Below are 17,077 nucleotides of genomic sequence, written 5' to 3'. Positions count from 1 at the left end.
GCCAAATCCCCATTTGGGATACTTTTGAGGACTTACACGGCACAGGTAATCCCCCATTTGGGATACTTCTGAGGACTTACACGGCACAGGTACATCCGCGCTATGACATTTTGTGCCAACTTCACAAAGACATGTAAGTTTCTCCATATGATGTATCGATGGCGCAGGTGCGTCACCACGGTGACATGTAAGTTATTTCTCGATGGCGCCTTGGCAGTATCCAGCTTTCATTATGTTGAACTGACTTTATTCAAGTACATGTTCATGAGTTTCCTAAAGTTATGGCCAAGCAAGTTCCTAGTGAATTTGACATTTGAAAATTGGGAACAATAAAAAGGTACAAGCTCATACGGTCAACGAATGAAATACAACAATGTCAAACCAATAAAATTAGTGTCAAAATTGTTCTTTTCTGTTTTCTTCTTCTGGAGGAAGGACTAGTTGCATTTTCTGTATTTGTGGTCTCTTTCGTCTAGAAAGAGAACTTGAAAGCACCGGCCTGTGAATCCATAACTGAATCCCAGAAGGATGGTTTTTTCTGCTGGGCATTCTTCTCCTCTGCTTTCAGAGTCAGGAGATCGATAGTTCCGGGAAAAGAAGCCTCAATGGCATTTTTAAACTTGTCATACAAATTCACTCGATCTCTGGTTCCGGATACCAGAGTGCTGGCATTTGGCCTCTTAAGAAAATCCAAGACGTTCAACAAATTTCTCCTGCAAATACAAAAAAAGCCAGGTAACTAACGGCAAACCACCCTTTTCTGTTCCAAAACAGTGGATATTATGAATGGTCAGTGCAATGCATACCCTTATCCTGCCAATACGAAGTTAAGAAATACAACCTGAACTGTTTTATGTGTTATTTGGGTTCTTTTTGGAGTTCCATTTTCATCTGAAGCTACATATAGCTGTAAGAATCTTTGCACACGTTGACATAGTTTTCCTGTCAACATGATGTATCTATTTGCTAAAACAATTCTGCTTTCTCCCATATGCTTGAATTCAAATACATATTTGTCATAAGCCACACGATACGCCTGTTCCACATCGTTATATTCCATAGTGAGCTAATTGCTCAGAAGTACAAAACATTAGGGCAGGAGTAACTAAAAAGTTTTACTTTCTTAGAAATGTGGGATCAAGAATATACACAACCCTTATGATTCACTAACTTCATCTCCGTCACGCCTATTAGACATCTCTCAGTTTCGTAATAGTTTTAACAGATTTAACTTGACCGATGAAGCCTCTACTTCAAGCATCTTTATGTAAACTAAATCTATTTGCTTTCTTATCAACACAGCAGAAAGATATCAAATACCCCTCCTTGAAAAGAATGTTCTTCAAATTGCATGGTTAAAGTAACTCCAAAGGACAAAAATTCGGTAATCACACAACGGGAAAAACAAGGAATCAAACAACCAACATTCAGGACTACTTAAAAGTATTATACTTTTGTACCCCTAGGACTACGGCCATGATTGAAGCATCTACGAATTTCTCATCAGAGCCTAGGGCTGAGGCAATTTAGGGTATATCATTTACTGCTTCTTAAATCACTCAATGAGAAATATCACAATTGAATGCTTAAAATTTCACCTAATAATCCCCTAAATTCACAGGGTTTCCACGTGGCCTTCGAAAAATGGTGTTATGTAATCTGTTCTTTTAATACATAGTACGAGCAGAGAGTTCACCATTATAACAAGAAAAACAACAAAAAGTTATAGACTATGAACCATAAGTTATATAAGAACAATACCTGCTAACATAATTCTGTGTAATGGCAATTGATTCCTCCAAGTTAATCACCAGATGCCACCATCCACGAGGTACAAAAATCACTTCCCCAGCCTTACAAATGCATTCAATGGGTTTCTTCTTCCAAGTCTTTGTTGCACCATAGAAGTTCATGAACCATTCAATTATTGAAACAGGACATGCCACCTCAGCTCCATCTGGACTGGGATGCACCCCGGGAGGAACCACATCAGGAGGAAACAACACCCACTTCTTTGACCCCGTGATCACTGCATTCCAAGCAGAAGTCGAATTAGGATCAATGTGGAATGATGAACCTGACCCAGCTGGTCCAATTATTATCCATCTATAATCTGGCCTCTCATTGCCCAAAACACCAAATAAGTCCTCCCTAAAGTACACCGGAACTTCGTATTCAGAACCCAAAGTTGCAACTTTTTCTCCGAATTTTGGGTCAAATAAATACAGCGGCCTCTCTTCCCTCGCCTGATCAGCATACCGAAAATAGTCCCCAAGCTTCATCAGCACTGGCCCAACCAAAAATTGAACATCACTACACAATTGAACTAAATAATCCCTATCCCATTTCGCCAATGCAACCCAGTTATCCATACACCCTTCCAACAGCACCGGCTTATTCGGTTCCTCAAAATCCGAAATGAACTCCTCAACCGAAATGCCCCTTCTCCTGATTATATTATCCCTTTCAAGCCACTCGGGTTTCATCTCAAGATTGGCACAAAGCCAGCTCTGGAAGAGATAGTCAGAATAAAAGTCCCTAACTCTCAAACCCGAAGCACGGATTCTTGAAACATCAAACGAAGGGCAATGAGCAGCAATGTAAGTAGATTTCCAAGACCCATTATACAAAAGCCTACCCTTTAGATCATCCAACACAAGGTTCCTCCAGAGGGGCTCATGATTTGCAAAAACATAAAAAGATCTGCTCACAGTGGCCAAAACCCCCAAGTGGGTCCCACCCAAAAGCCCCAAAATCTCAAGAACAAGCTCATCTGTTAGGGTTTGGAGATTACCTAATCCAGTGTTCCTTGAGTTGACAGAACCTGGGCTGAGGTAGAGATTGCCCAGTGGCTGAACTCCATGGGAGCTCGATGGAGCTGAGGCCTTGAGATTGAAACCTTCTTCAAAATCTTCATCTTCTTCTTCTTCCTCTAATTCTTGGTAGTTTTTGGAAATGGGGTTTTGTTTTGTGGATACAGATTTGGTTGTTTTCTTCTTTTTGGATTTGGTTTTGGTTTTCTTCTTCTTCCTGATGGATCTGGTCCTTTGGGACAATAGGGTTTTGCAGCTAAGCATTGGAGAATGGAGAGGGTTTTTGCTGAAACTGGACAACGGCTGAGTGATGGGGCAGGGTTTTTAGCTAGGGCGCGTGTTAGCGTCTGCAAACGATTTTTTTTGGTTCTTTTTTTAAAGAAAAAAGAAAATTTATAAGAAAACTAATAAAGGGTAACTAGCCGTACGATGAGAATAACTTATATGGTATGGTTACACTGTTATATGACGTTTTACGTTAATAAATAAAGATATGTAGACAAAATTTACATGTCTTATCTTACTTTATTGGCACGGGATGCTACCGTGCTAATGTAACTATGCCATGTACGTTCTCTGTGATAGGTCTATTACGAATTATTTTTACCGTACCATTTAGTACTACAATTTAATGGTATTCTTCTCCATTTATAATATATCTTTGTATAAAAACAAAAGTTTTGATGTACTAGTTGTAGTAGAACAAGTTGTAACCGTATTTTTCGCACAAAACACATATAAAATGTCTTAAATACCCCTATTCGTATACCATGTTAAACAACACGATCGACAATCAAGATTTTGCACTTGGAGTATCCAATGGACCCAAAGGTTGTCGATCATGTTGAGTATTATTCATAGGCATTTTAGATATTTATCGTGTGAAAATTCATGTTGATCATGTCGTGTCGGTCAAATGGACTTTCCCATAAAAATTTAAAATTATTCTATAACCTTTAATTTCCCAAATAAAAAAACCCCTCTTGAACAACGTAGTAGATTTGTGGTAGGGGAAAATAAATATGATTATGTTATCATAGTTTTCCACATTGGAATGTTATCATATTTTTCCACAAAGCCACGAGAGAGAACTTAATTGTTATGATTATGTTAAAATTAATGTAGGAATGTTAAAATTCTGACCCTCCCAAACTAATCTAGATATGTTAAACTTCGAACTAAAACAATAGAAAGGAAGATAATTAGTTACCCCTCAATGAAAACAAACCTCTCTTTAGGAGTTCTTAAATCATCTACTCGAAATATTTTAGAACATCATGCAGTACATCATATGTCATAATTTAAGTGAAGGATATTAAAAAGTATACATTAAAGTGAGACATTTTAAGCTCGTTATTCACTTATATTATAACACGTGTTGTACCACCTTATTATTAACTGTTCCCTTTTATTCTTTCTTCTTTTATGATACCGCTATTGAAGGAATGAGATTTATATTTTCGTCTACAAAACGATATTCTAAGCTACTTTAATTTTATGAGAAGGAGATTTGAACTTGGTACAAAAAGACGAGCACATTGATCTGACTAATTGGTTTAGCCACACATGCTATTTTTGGTAAAACAAAATTCAAAACTATTCTCATTTACGAAAATAAGAAGATTTAGTATTGGTTGGATTTAATACTCTCTAGAAAAAAGGATGAGTTGTCATGAGGAATAAGTCTTAAGGTTGAAAAAATGTGCTCACCCACCCACCATTGGCTGCCTTGCCATTGAACTGGTCAATGAGAATGGTCAAACAATGTGCTCCTCTAACCTTATTAAACTTAATCAGCATGTTTAGTAACAAGATTAATTCAGCAGGCTACAGTTTATCTCATTCCCATAGAACTTTTTGTGGGTTAAAGATTAAGTTTGTCTTCAGTATGTCCGACTTTTTATCCACTAGATTATTAGTTGAGGAAAAAATTAAAAAAGTCTTTCCCTAATTCATTCCTGACAGTTCATTTTTCGTACTGCTAAGTAGTTCTAACTACTGACGAAAATTATTAAAAACCATCTACAATATAAAACCAAAGTGAAAAAGTGCAATTAGAAAACGAGTGCTAGGTCAACTATGTAGGACAACTTAATACCGTGTTCTAATCTCCTCCGGTAAATTAAAGTAGTTTAGAACAAGAAATCACTGTCCAAATCTGACATGAAAGCATCTGAAAACGTACAATTGAAACTTGGGGAAATCTTACCTTAATTTTGACAAAGTTGACAAAAAAAAAAGCAATTATGAAAGACAGTACACATGGCCCCATCAAACCAGCATTATTAAAACAAAGCAAACCAATTGATTTATTAAAAGCACTTTTGCGTGGTGGTGGTCCAAAAAAGCATATCCACTCATGCTTTAAAGAGCAGTTGGGTTTCAAAGAGGAATACTACAGGGGTAAATGACCAAATTATATTCCAACAAGAACCAAGATTTTGAAATCCCTTTATGGTAAAACCGTAAAAACCTGCAAAAACTAGGGCTAAAAGAATAAGCCTATTGCATATTTTGAATTGGAAATCAATCATACAAGCATCTGCAATGTACAGGAGAGGACTGTCGAATGACACAGCTTTGAGCTGAATTCCAAGGAACCATATATGAGATCAAGCACGCTCAAAACATCGCCATGGTTCGTCGGTCAGCCAGAAAATTACACTCAAACCCCCAGGAAAAGAAAAATTGAATTAAAACAACACTCTGCACATAAACCCAAATTCAGCAGCACAACCAACCAAGCCAGGAAAAGAATGCCGAACCTACTTGTAGAAGTGTGATTAAAATGCCCTTTGGTACGTGTGTGTCCACATGTGAGCATAGCTTTTGATATGGATATGACGGATGTTTGCTAACTGGTTTTACACTTGTGTACTTGTAAGACATCTCCACTGCCTTACATGGGGACCCTTGTCTAGAAGCATAAGCAAACCCACATTGGCTGATAGCCCAAACATATGCCTGAAATTATGTTCAAAGTTATTAGAAAACGATAATATGGCCATAAACAACCAGAAATGCGAGAAAAAAAACCAGAGTGCCGTGGATATACATCATAGTGAAACTAGAATTATTTGTTTCAAATTATTCTTCTGCATAGCTTATAATTGTTGCTGTAAACAGTGCTTGTTGCCTAGACGGGTATGCCTTCGTCTTTTCCAAATTATAACATGCATTGGTTTTCATTTCGTCAACAAAATGATCGTGTCAGTTGTATACCAAAGGTAAAACTACTGATTTATATTTGTTCTGATAGAAAGAAGTATGAGCTACATACTTGCTTCGGCGCGCCCTCCTTCTCCAGAAAACAAAGGACATGATCCACTGAACACAACAATTAAACAGACAACTAGTGTTAATACATAATGGTCCATGGAAAAGATAATGTTGATAGCATTCTCTGGCTCAAACATAAGAATAAATGAAAATAATCAACCATGTAGCACTATTAGAAATTAAATTTCAATTGCCAATAGATGAAATCCAAAATTACCTTAAAAACAGACATGAAAGAAAAGCTTCTAACGGGAGATGGTTTCTTCACAATCATTTGTTTCTCTGGTGACATATCTTTACACAAATGTTGAGCTATTTCTTTAAGCAATACCAGTTGAGCTTTATCCGTTCGCATCGAAAGCATTGCCTGCCTCATTGACTCCCTGTCAGCCTCAAGTGCCTGAAGCCTCATATAGAGCTTCATGACATCAGGATCCTCAAAATCAGGCCCAGTCAGTCCCCTTGAAGTTACTCCCGATTTGACTTCTCTATAACCATTGCAAGGTGCTCCGTTATGAACAGAGTCAATGGTATAAATTCTGTCACTCGTGTCGTCTCCAACTTCTGATATATTATCAAACTTTCTTGTGTTTGGGTAGTCCTCAGACTGTGAGACATAGTCTGCCTTCCTGAAGCTGCTGTTATATCTAGGAGATTCAGCAAAATCTGGACCAGTTTCTTTAACCGTATACATAGGTGAATCACTTGAAAGTCTTCCGGAATGTCTTGACCGCCGAGGAGAATGGCCAACCACCACCTTTTCAAAAATGTTCTTGGAACCTGAAAAATCCCCTCCCATCGGACTGCTGCCCGGACTCCTCTCCATCTGATGGAGCCTGCTTTCCAAATTTCTCAAATGCTCTCTCCCACGAGGGGTCTCATCAAATGCATATTTCTCAATATCTGCATCATCATCGCACTCCAACGCACCTTGGGTCTCATTTATTTTACATTTCAAAGGTGGGTATTCATATGTGGGTGTTGTCGGAAGTTCATACTGGGCTTCAAAGTCACCCACACTCTGGATACGGCTAAAGGAACCATTCTCACCCTCTGCCTCAGACTCAGTGAGCCCATAACTCATCATTCTATGCTTATAGGCCTGCACTTCACACGTGAGTGCCTGAATCGCCTGTTCTCTCTTATACAGCAAATCTTCCAGTGCCAAAAGCTCCTGCTGGTCATGTGCCATCTTCTCCTCAACGAAACACTTGAATTGCCGGGCCTCCATCTGTATTTCAGCCTTCTCCCCCTGCAACCTCAATATCATTGACATAGCCTCATTGGCAGCGGATGATGAAGCATTCCTCTCCTCGTCCAGCTCAGTATACAAATCTTGTATCGTGTTCTGCTGGCTACTAAGCGTCTCACGTAGTGCAACACATTCGTTCTCCATTTGGACTCGTGCATTATAATAAAGTTCAATCCCGGGTATAAAGAAACGGTTACCATCCTCAAACTCGCCATACTTTCTCTTTACAGACCGAAGCCAAGTCCCCCCTGAAGAAACACTCGCCAACGAACAACTACATTCACAATTACAACATTTCACCGTCGGCCTTGAGGATGGAAATGCTTCTGAATCCATAGAGCAACGTGCATCCAAAATTCAACGAATTCAAGATCAGCGACCGTAAATTCGACTATTTGAACAAACCAACCATCTAAATATCAAAAATCTTATCCTGGAGCCGTCAAATCCTCTCTCTATGAATCCAAGACCTTCAACAATTTTCCCTCCTTCCTGCACTCCAATTACGAGCAATCGTCCCTCTCAGATCAACAATCCACACATAAAACTCCTAAAAAGCAAAATTTGCAACAATATTAAAACTAAAAATACCAAAATAAATTCTGTTTTGCCTTAATTAAAAAAAAAATTACCAAAAATGAATAGCTACCATCAAGCATGCATAAAAATTACACTTTCCCCAAAAATCTGGGAAGAAATTGAAAATTTACCTATTGGAGGATTAGGAAACTGAAGATACAAAATTTCCCGGAAAATTCCATTGAAATAAAAGAGTCGCAGAGAGAGAGAGAGAGAGATGGGGAGAGGGAGAATTACCTTGGACGAGCTTGAAGAACAAAAAACCGTTGAAAGTCGCGGAGAGCAGGAGGTGCAGGCCAAATTTTCCCGGAAAAAAGTTTTTTCCCGAGAAAACTTAGGATCTGAAGAGGAACGAAGGACAAAAAACAGGAAAATAAAAATGAAAACGAAAAAAGGCCGAGCTGTAAAAAATAATTTTTTCGCCCCCACCCGCGCTCGCGGGGCTGTTTGGAGGGAAAGAAAATCGAAGAGAAAGAGAGAGAAAATTAAGCAAACCCTAGATTTTTTGTTATTTAAATTTTTTTGCCCTATTTGTTTTTTAATCGTCTCGAACTTCGTGATGTCGCTTGAAGAGAGAGAGAGACGGACGGTTTGATTGGATTTTCTCATTGAGGACCTGCCTGGTTCTGTTTGTTTGTTTGGGGGACGGAGGCAGCTTTTGTCCAACCTCTCCAACTAATTACCCTGCCCCCTTTCAATTTATAGTTACTTTTTACTAATTACCTCTAATTTTTTGTTTACTATTCGCATAATCCGATACAACACGAACGAAACACGTATACAGCTCGATAATTACCGCGGTTAACCACTGATGACTGTTGTTAATCATCAGCTTTGTGAGGTGTTTACCTTGGTGGATTTGCTAAATGGACTTTTACCTTATCCATTTCGTGGTAAAATTTTTGTTTGTGTGGTTGTGACGGTTAATTTGGGATAATGCACTTCAGTTTTACTAATACATTGTGAAGTCCTGCTAATGCATTTTCCAGTCTTTTGTTGAAAAATAATTTAACAAAATATTAACAAAATACGTTATGATAGGTACTTACAACTTGGTTATGAAATGTGCGGCTCGAACTTTAACCTTATTAAATTTACGGAAGAAGTTCTAGTAATTTGTTGTGAGTCATATTGAATAGTGTGAAGGAGTTCCGTTTTGTATTATATTTTATATGACAAGCGATGTGTAATTTAGATTTTTATATGTTTAATAGTACGGATTTTGTTGAGTCCTGAATTTTTAAACAGAAGAGGATCTTTTTTGGATTGACATTGTGGGAATCCTAGGAATCTTCACATCTTAACCGTTCATCATATATCATGCGGTCCGTTTTCATCAATTACCATTTGTGTTTAATTTAAAATACAAAAAGTTAATTGATTTCTGACCGCACGATGCACGATTAATGGCTAAAATGTAAAAATCCTTATGCTCCCCACAATTTAAATCCAAATGGGATCCAAATCCATTTTAAATTGAAGTTTTGTATTTTCACGGGACACATATTTACAAATAATCACAATATAGATTTAGGTACACCTATAGCCTATAGCCCAGAGACTAAACATACTTAATGGGGATTTGATAAAGTGAGTATGATGCAAAGAGGTGACATAGTGGTGGAAGACAAATTTTAGGTTTATATTCCGCACAATATGTTTTGAGTTTGATTTTTAATGCTGGTAAATCGCACTATGGTGATTAGGAAGAGATTGAAATACATTTGTGAGTCATCCCAACTTCTAAAAAGATGGATTACCGTGGCAAAACCATCAGCTTATCTCTTTTTAAAAAATAAAGATGCAAAGAGAGGGTAGGACCTCCATTCTTCATTTGTTGTTGATTTAATCTCATATTTAAAAAGGAAAACTAATGAAAATGAATTGAAAACTTTGAGTTTTAACAATAAAGACAAAATAAATGGTAAAGTGAATAGTACCATGATTGACTTTTTAGTGTAAAAATATGATTTTTCGTTAAAGTGAATAGTACCATGAGTTTTTCGTTAAATTTCTCTATTTAAAATGGTGGTGATTTTGACACTTTTAATTTAATATTGACACCAAATATTGTGATTATACAAATTATAAAATACTCAATTTAAAATGCATGAAGCTATTTAAAAAGAGTGAAGATCCTCACCGGATTCTCTTTGTAAGGATTCTGGAGATCCTTAAATTACATTTGTTCATCATATATCTTACGGTTAGAAATCATTGTAAATTTTTTTATTTAAAATTAAATATAAATAGTACTTGACGAAAATTGACCTCACGATGCACGATAAATGATGTGATTAGAGGATCCCTAAGATCCTCACAAAGATAATCGGCGAGAATCCTCTCTCATTTAAAAAAAAAAAAAAAAAAGATGATGTTAAACTATAAGTACTGAAATCACATCCTAATCAAAATGATCGAGTCATTATAGTATCTCCATTAATTCGTGTACAAACTACCCTAATTTTCATAAAGATTTTAATTGCAAGTAGTTTCCTAAAGTTTGACTAATTCATCATTTTAGTCCTTTACATTTCAAATCGATCAAAATTGTCAATATCGTTTATCTTTGACATCACTTGGATATCTACCGTCAAAATCCATCGAGAACTTTTTAGACCATCTCTAAAAGGAGATGTCAAAAATGACATATAGACATGTAATAGTAACAAATGACGTACCATATTATTTCAACTGAAACACCAATAAAGCAATAAACTAGTAACCAAACAACTTTTGTTATTTTTGTTCAAGATAACATAAATGAAACAATAAAATTTCGCATATCGGATGGATAGAAGATATTGATAATATGTCAAATTGGCAAGTCAAACATCAAATTAAAATGTAATATTTTGAATTCATCATCTCTTTTGGAGATGCTCTTAGCACGTTTATACGCTAGTATAGCACGTCTTCGACCCACCAATTCAATGATAAGACCCAAGTTAAAAAATTACACTCAATCCACATTTTATTGTTGGTTTTTTCCTTAGAGAATTGTTATTAACATTCCAAAAATCTCATTTTGCACTGCAAACTTACTATATTTGAAAAGAAAAATACACTTTTAAGAAGTGTAGAATAAAATTTTTAAAGTGCCAATAACACTTTTCTTTTCCTTATTGGACCAAACATTCTGTGGGTGGTGGAGGATAGAGATAATTGTGGAAACCACATGACCGCCGCCGTCATTGTCGTCAATTAATTTGTGATCAAACAAAGGTTGGTAAACGTGATTGTCATAATTTATATATTTTAATGGACCAGTGGGTTTCAAATTACACGAAATAATTATATCGGGAAAAAAAAATGTAGGGCAATGCCTCTCTCTTTTCATATTCTCTTTCTCAAGGATTTTTAACTAAATTTAATCTCAATTTATTATCCTAAAATTTTTTAATTTTTAATATTTAATACATGAATTTTTTTTCATTCTAGTCTGATACTTAAAGTCATATTTTTTGAACACTATCATACATCTATTAAGTTTTATGTTCAAACATCTATTAGTTGATGACTTGACGTCTAGATGGATAATGATCGGTGTCACGTATCACTGTAAGCCCACATGGTAATTAAAAAAATTAAAAAAACTAATTTTTTTTCCCTGGGCTGTCTCCTCGCTCCTCAGCCCCCCACCACTTCCATCCCTTCTTCTATCTGCACCGAAACCATCTGTACCCACCCTCCCCGCACACCCACCTCTCCTACCTCACGTCACCCCCGCTCCCTCCCTTCTCTCCTCTGCGCCCACCCAACCCTCTATACCCGACCCACCTCCACCCTCTTCACCTCGTCGAGATTGGCGAAGCAACCGCAGTAGACGACTACAGCTCTCGCTTGCGGTCGCGAAATGGGAGCAGGAGGAGTAGGAAGAAGGCATTAATCAATATCATCAGAATCCGCAGTGCCCGCGGAGAGAAGAAGGCGTTTATGGGGGTGCTCGCTCCGGAAGTCAACATCAACGACGACGACAAATCGCTGCCTCGCTTCGTCGCCATTTTCTGCTGCTTCTTCGGCGGTGGTCTTGTGGCTTGAATGAGCAATGCCGATGATGCTGGCGTCGGTGGAGATGATGACTTGAAATGGAAATGGAGCTCCTCCAATCCAACCAACGGCAAGCGCCCATTGGGGTTCGACGACGGCGAAGATGACGAAAAGCATTGAGAGAGGAAGTTGTTTAAGCTATTAGATTTGTTACGACAAGGTGGAGACGGTGATGAATTAATTTTCGTGTAAGGAGATGGGTGTGCAGGGAGAGTGCAGAGAAGAGAAGGGATGGAGGGGGTTTGGGGTGAGGATATAGCCCAGACAAAAAATAAATTTTTTTTAATTTTTTTTAATTACCATGTGGGCCATAGTGACATGTGGCTTTCAGTTATTGTTCACATAGATATCACATCATCAGTTAACGGATATATGAAAGTGTTTCAGAATATGACTTTAGGTACTAGACTGGGATGAAAAAAACTTTATGTATCAAATGTTAAAAATCAAGAAATTTCAGAATAGTAAACTGAGATTAACCCTAACTATTAATTTCACATCATTGCAAGCTCATATATACTATTATTAAGAGAAGACGACTAACTTATCATTAAAGTTTCTCTTACTCCATCGGGCGGGCCAACTTCTTGTAGACAATTGATAATTAACATTTAAGTAATAAAGATAAGGGTATGTTTACTTACTATGAGAGCAACTCCAGCGTTGCAAAGGTCCTCTAGGATAACTCATTATTGAATAGCCTCTAGTGAACAGTAACTGCCTTGTGCATCTCCATCCCTAAACTGAATAGTCATGGCAATATGCAATAAAATAATACAAAAAAATTTTATTTGTAATTTCGGATAAGATTTTTAGTCGTTCTCGTTGTACCACGTGTCATTATCCAAGAAGACAATTTTTGGTGATAGATTTCGATAAGATACTTATTCAATGCCGTGGTGCCACGTGTTGTTACATTTTCAGAATTGTTGAGGATAGATTTCCAATAAGATTTTTAATCAATCATGTCGCGCCACGTGTCACAATCTATTTACAATATTTGAGGATAGATTTCGATCAGATTTTTAATGAATAACGGCATGCCATGTGGCATTATCTACAACCTAATCCTTTTTTTTTCTTCCATATAACCCACCATCCATCCTAAGAAATCACACACCAAAATCAAAATCTCTATCATTATTCATAGTTTTTGCTTCATTCTTACAATGTCTTCTTCAAGGATGTTGTGGGAAATTGATGAGCAAGAGAAATAATTGTTTAAGCAAGGGGAAACTAGGTGGGCGAAAATGTGATGGAAGAGGTTGAGGATGAGGAGCGTAGAAAGAGAGATGACGAAGCAAGAAGCCAAAGAGCCTCACATTCCTGTCGAGTCAACCAAGCTGTGGCTCAGATCTCCAGGCCTAGCGATTTCGTAAATATTGATAGAAGCAGGCAACAATGAGGTACGGATCTCTTAGACGATTATTTTGTCCGTAACAGTGCATTTCCTGATACGTACTTTAGACGTCGTTTTAGAATGGAACGACATTTATTTAACAAAATCATGATCATGATTCTTACTTTGTGCAAAAGAATGATGCTTTTGGTGTTATGGGTCTCCTTCACGAGCAAGAAATTATTGCTGACTTGCGGATGCTTACATATGGAGTATCTGCAGACCTAGTGGACAAGATAACGAGGATGGGGAAATCAACCATTCCTGAGTCCCTGATGAGGTTTTGCTCCGCAGTCAAGTCTCTCTACACCGTAGAGTACCTTTGAAGACCCTACTTAGATGGACTTGCAAAGGCTTTTGAAAAAGGTCGAGACGCGATGTTTTCCTAGGATGATTGGAAGCATCGACTGTATGCACTGGACCTGGAAAAACTATCCCAGTGCATGGCAAGGAGCTTATGCGGACATAAAAGGAGCAAAAAATATCATTTTGGAGGTGGTGGCATCATTTGATATATGGATTTGGCACACTTTTTTTGGTGTTCTGGGGGCTCAAAATGACCTTAATGTCCTTACTCAATCCCCAGTGTTCAACGATGTCTTGCAAGGAAAAGCACCAAGAGTCACGTACTAGGTCAACAGAAGGCCATACTACCTAGTAGATGACATTTATCCAAGATGGTCATCGTTTATCAAAACAGTGCCACGTCCACGAAGTGCAAAGGAAAAACACTTTGCAAGCTGTCAAGAGGGGTGTAGGAAGAATGTAGAGCGTTGTTTGGTATCCTCCAAGCTCGTTAGGCGATTGTTAAAGGTGCTGCCAGAATGTTTAATTTAGAGTCGCTTCGATCCATCATGATTACGTACATCATTCTTCACAACATGATTGCGGAAGATGAGTACGATTATGATACCGTTGATGAATATGAGCCAGACATGATGAACAATTTTAGAACATAAATACACTGAAGAACTCGTGCAACACGAGCCTTACAAAGGGATGGACGTTACAATGAAAGACTTATTCAATGATATACTGCACTTCAGGACCCATATATGCACAATGCCCAACAAATTGACTTGATAGAGCACCAGTGGGAATTGAAACAAGCTAAAGAAACTTAAGTTCATTTAGTGTGTTTGTTTTTATTTGGCGTGTTTATTTAATTTTATTTGGTGTGCTTTTTAAGTTCATTTAGTGAGTTTACTTTTTATTTTTTTTTATTTGGTGTGTTTGTAATTTTATTTGGTATGTTTATGTAATTTTATTTGGTGTGTTTATGTCATTTGAATAGAGATTCTCTTAGTTTAAATAAATTACCAAATTAAATAAATATACTCTTAGTTTAAATAAAGTAATAAATTCAATAAATTGGAAACAACATAAAAGTACTATATTCAATAAATAAGAAATTACAACCCAAAGTGATTGGAAAATTATGGCTCCGATTAAAAACAAATTCCCTAGTCCCTTGTGAATGGAAAATCATCACCTAACCAATTTGTGGTGCTAGGATCATCTCCTCTTGTGGTGCTAGGACCATCTCCTTTTGCTCTCATTTCCCTTGCACGCCTCATTCGTACCACGTCCGCTTTCTCCGAATTCCAAAAATATTTAGAATTTGGTGACTTCCCCTCTACAGGCTCCGTCATAATGTCATGATCTTGTTGAGCCCTTCTTTCTTCTTTAAGCTCTTCCCTTTCTTGCCTAAGTAGCTCTTTTTCTCTCTCATTAGCTTGAAATAATCTCTCAGCAGCTACAGCTTTTGCCTCCTCTCTAGCCTTATTAGCCTCAAATTTAACCATTTCCCGCGCCAAAGTCAATTCACTTTGGCAAGCAAGTTCTTCCATATATTTTGCATAATCATTCTTGGAAGCACTCCCTTTACTCTTTGAAGCCTACTTACCTTGAGGCTTAATTGGATAACGGGTCGACCCCAACGCTTGTTCAGGAGGCGTTTTCGGCACTTCTTCTGTGTCGGTTTCATGAACATGCGAGTCATGAACGGGCGTAGAGTGTCGAGGGGTGATGTTCATGACAACTTCTAGACCGACATGCACAACTCTGAATTTAGGACAATCTTTGACAATATTCCAACATTCTCACCGGGTGAATGATTTGTTTTTCTTTTTGGTTTTGGCATTATACCAAGCTTGTGCTTGAAGTGTCTACACAATGCGGGAGAAGAAATAATTATAATCAAAGTAGCTAATGTAAATTGGGGTATAGTATAAACAAATAAATAATATATTGTTACCTGATCCGCTAAATTTTCCCCACTTCGAAGATTAGCACTAGTTTGTTCCAAGGCGTCTCTCCAAAGACTAAATGATTGGTTGAGTATTCTCCAACGACTGGACATCGATTCTTTGGTTCTTTTCTCACCAATTTTCTTAAGATAATTGGTATGAATAAGACTCTACATTTCTCACAACTGCATCTCATTACTTGATCATGAATAACTTCAACCCAGTTAGAACACAACGTAACATCTTCAATAAGCGTCCAATTCGTACCTGCATCATTAGTCATTTTGTTGGAAACCAATTGGATTGAAACTTTGAGACAAAGATTGGAATGTGGTTGAAAGTATTTGAGAAAATATGAAATTGTGGTGTAAGGTAGAAGATAATGAGAAGGTATTTATAGAAAAGTAAAATCATTTTTTTTAAATGTTTTTCAGATTTTTTTTATTAATTTTTAACATTTTTTATTAACTTAATTAATCTCTCCCGTTGGATTAAAAAAAATTTGAAATCCAACCCTCCAAATTGTGCCATGTGGCATAACAGTAACATTTTAGAATTTATTAATGTGAATTGTTTTTTTTTTTAATTTTTAAAGGTGAATAACGTGGACCGTTGATCTCAAATCCAACGGTTGATATTGCGAAAGGTTTCAAATTTTATTTGACCTTTGGAAATCCAATGGTCCAAATAAAGTAATCATTGAAATCTAATGGACGAGAAAAAGCCACGTGGCCACCAACGGTAACATTTTTGCCTTCTGCGCCGCGAGCCGCAGCGCCTGAAATGTTGTCGGGGATGCGCCCCCAAGCGCGCGTGTTATGCACGCGCTTGACACAAAAATAATTAAATAGTGGCTGATGCCACCCTGACGTCAACATTGCATCACTTGGCCCTCGGGCTCTCGGGCCACCAATTCACGCCATGCCTCTCACTCGGGCCCCCCTCCCAAATCGACCGCATGGGCTGGAGGTTGTTGCTGGGGCTATTGGGTCTTCAAAGTCGCCGATCCATCAAGATCCAGCTCCCGCTTGAGTTGCTCTGAGAGTGAAGTTCAAAGAGAACATGACTAACAAATACCATGAAAATGCACCCTACGAAGCAAACTTTCATGGTACGCCCATCTAAAAGTACAGTTAGCCCAAACGTCACCCAGTGCTTGGTCCGGTACCGAATCACGTAAGTTTTCCCAAATCTGGGTTCATGAATTTGAAATCAAAACATTTGAATAAAAAAACTGAATGGAGAAGAAAATCCTTGATTGTTGTTGCGTATGTCGAAGTGTGAGTCGTCCTTCAAACGCCCATGCACACTCCTCGCGATGCTTTTGTTCTTCATCGGTGTAAATCGATATATCTCGACCCGAACAGCTTCCTCGCGAAGCTTTTGTTCTTCTTCGTCGGCGTGAAATCAACATCGACACCTCCAACAACTAGTAAAATTAAAAGAAAGAGTGAAA

The 17,077-nt window shown here is 37.7% G+C and overlaps 2 protein-coding genes across 4 annotated transcripts; both read right to left on the bottom strand.

Moving 5' to 3' along the window:
- Positions 1-294: 294 nt before the first annotated feature.
- Positions 295-3,171, bottom strand: LOC103952707 (F-box protein At5g06550). Of its 2 annotated transcripts, none has more exons than XM_009364364.3 (2): positions 1,762-3,170; positions 295-713 (listed from the first exon to the last, which is right to left on the bottom strand). In XM_009364364.3, the coding sequence occupies exons 1-2, from the start codon at positions 3,075-3,077 to the stop codon at positions 473-475; spliced, it is 1,557 nt and encodes a 518-aa protein (XP_009362639.1). In that variant the 5' UTR covers positions 3,078-3,170; the 3' UTR covers positions 295-472. The 2 variants fall into 2 exon arrangements, with proteins under 2 accessions (XP_009362639.1, XP_048426497.1); XM_048570540.1 differs by lacking the exon at positions 295-713 and adding an exon at positions 729-1,036 and having other exon boundaries at positions 1,762-3,171.
- A 2,131-nt stretch (positions 3,172-5,302) lies between these two features.
- LOC103952706 (myosin-binding protein 7) lies at positions 5,303-8,578 on the bottom strand. Of its 2 annotated transcripts, none has more exons than XM_009364363.3 (4): positions 8,161-8,578; positions 6,310-7,894; positions 6,094-6,140; positions 5,303-5,777 (listed from the first exon to the last, which is right to left on the bottom strand). In XM_009364363.3, the coding sequence occupies exons 2-4, from the start codon at positions 7,678-7,680 to the stop codon at positions 5,678-5,680; spliced, it is 1,518 nt and encodes a 505-aa protein (XP_009362638.1). In that variant the 5' UTR covers positions 7,681-7,894; positions 8,161-8,578; the 3' UTR covers positions 5,303-5,677. The 2 variants fall into 2 exon arrangements, with proteins under 2 accessions (XP_009362638.1, XP_048426506.1); XM_048570549.1 differs by having other exon boundaries at positions 6,310-7,836.
- Between the last annotated feature and the right edge of the window lie 8,499 nt (positions 8,579-17,077).

Source organism: the organism of the source record quoted next, unplaced genomic scaffold (genome assembly GCF_019419815.1).
Source record: "Pyrus x bretschneideri cultivar Hongxiangsu unplaced genomic scaffold, Pyrus_bretschneideri_v1 Contig53, whole genome shotgun sequence".
Lineage (NCBI taxonomy): Eukaryota > Viridiplantae > Streptophyta > Magnoliopsida > Rosales > Rosaceae > Pyrus > Pyrus x bretschneideri.
This window is presented reverse-complemented; position numbering and strand designations above follow the sequence as displayed.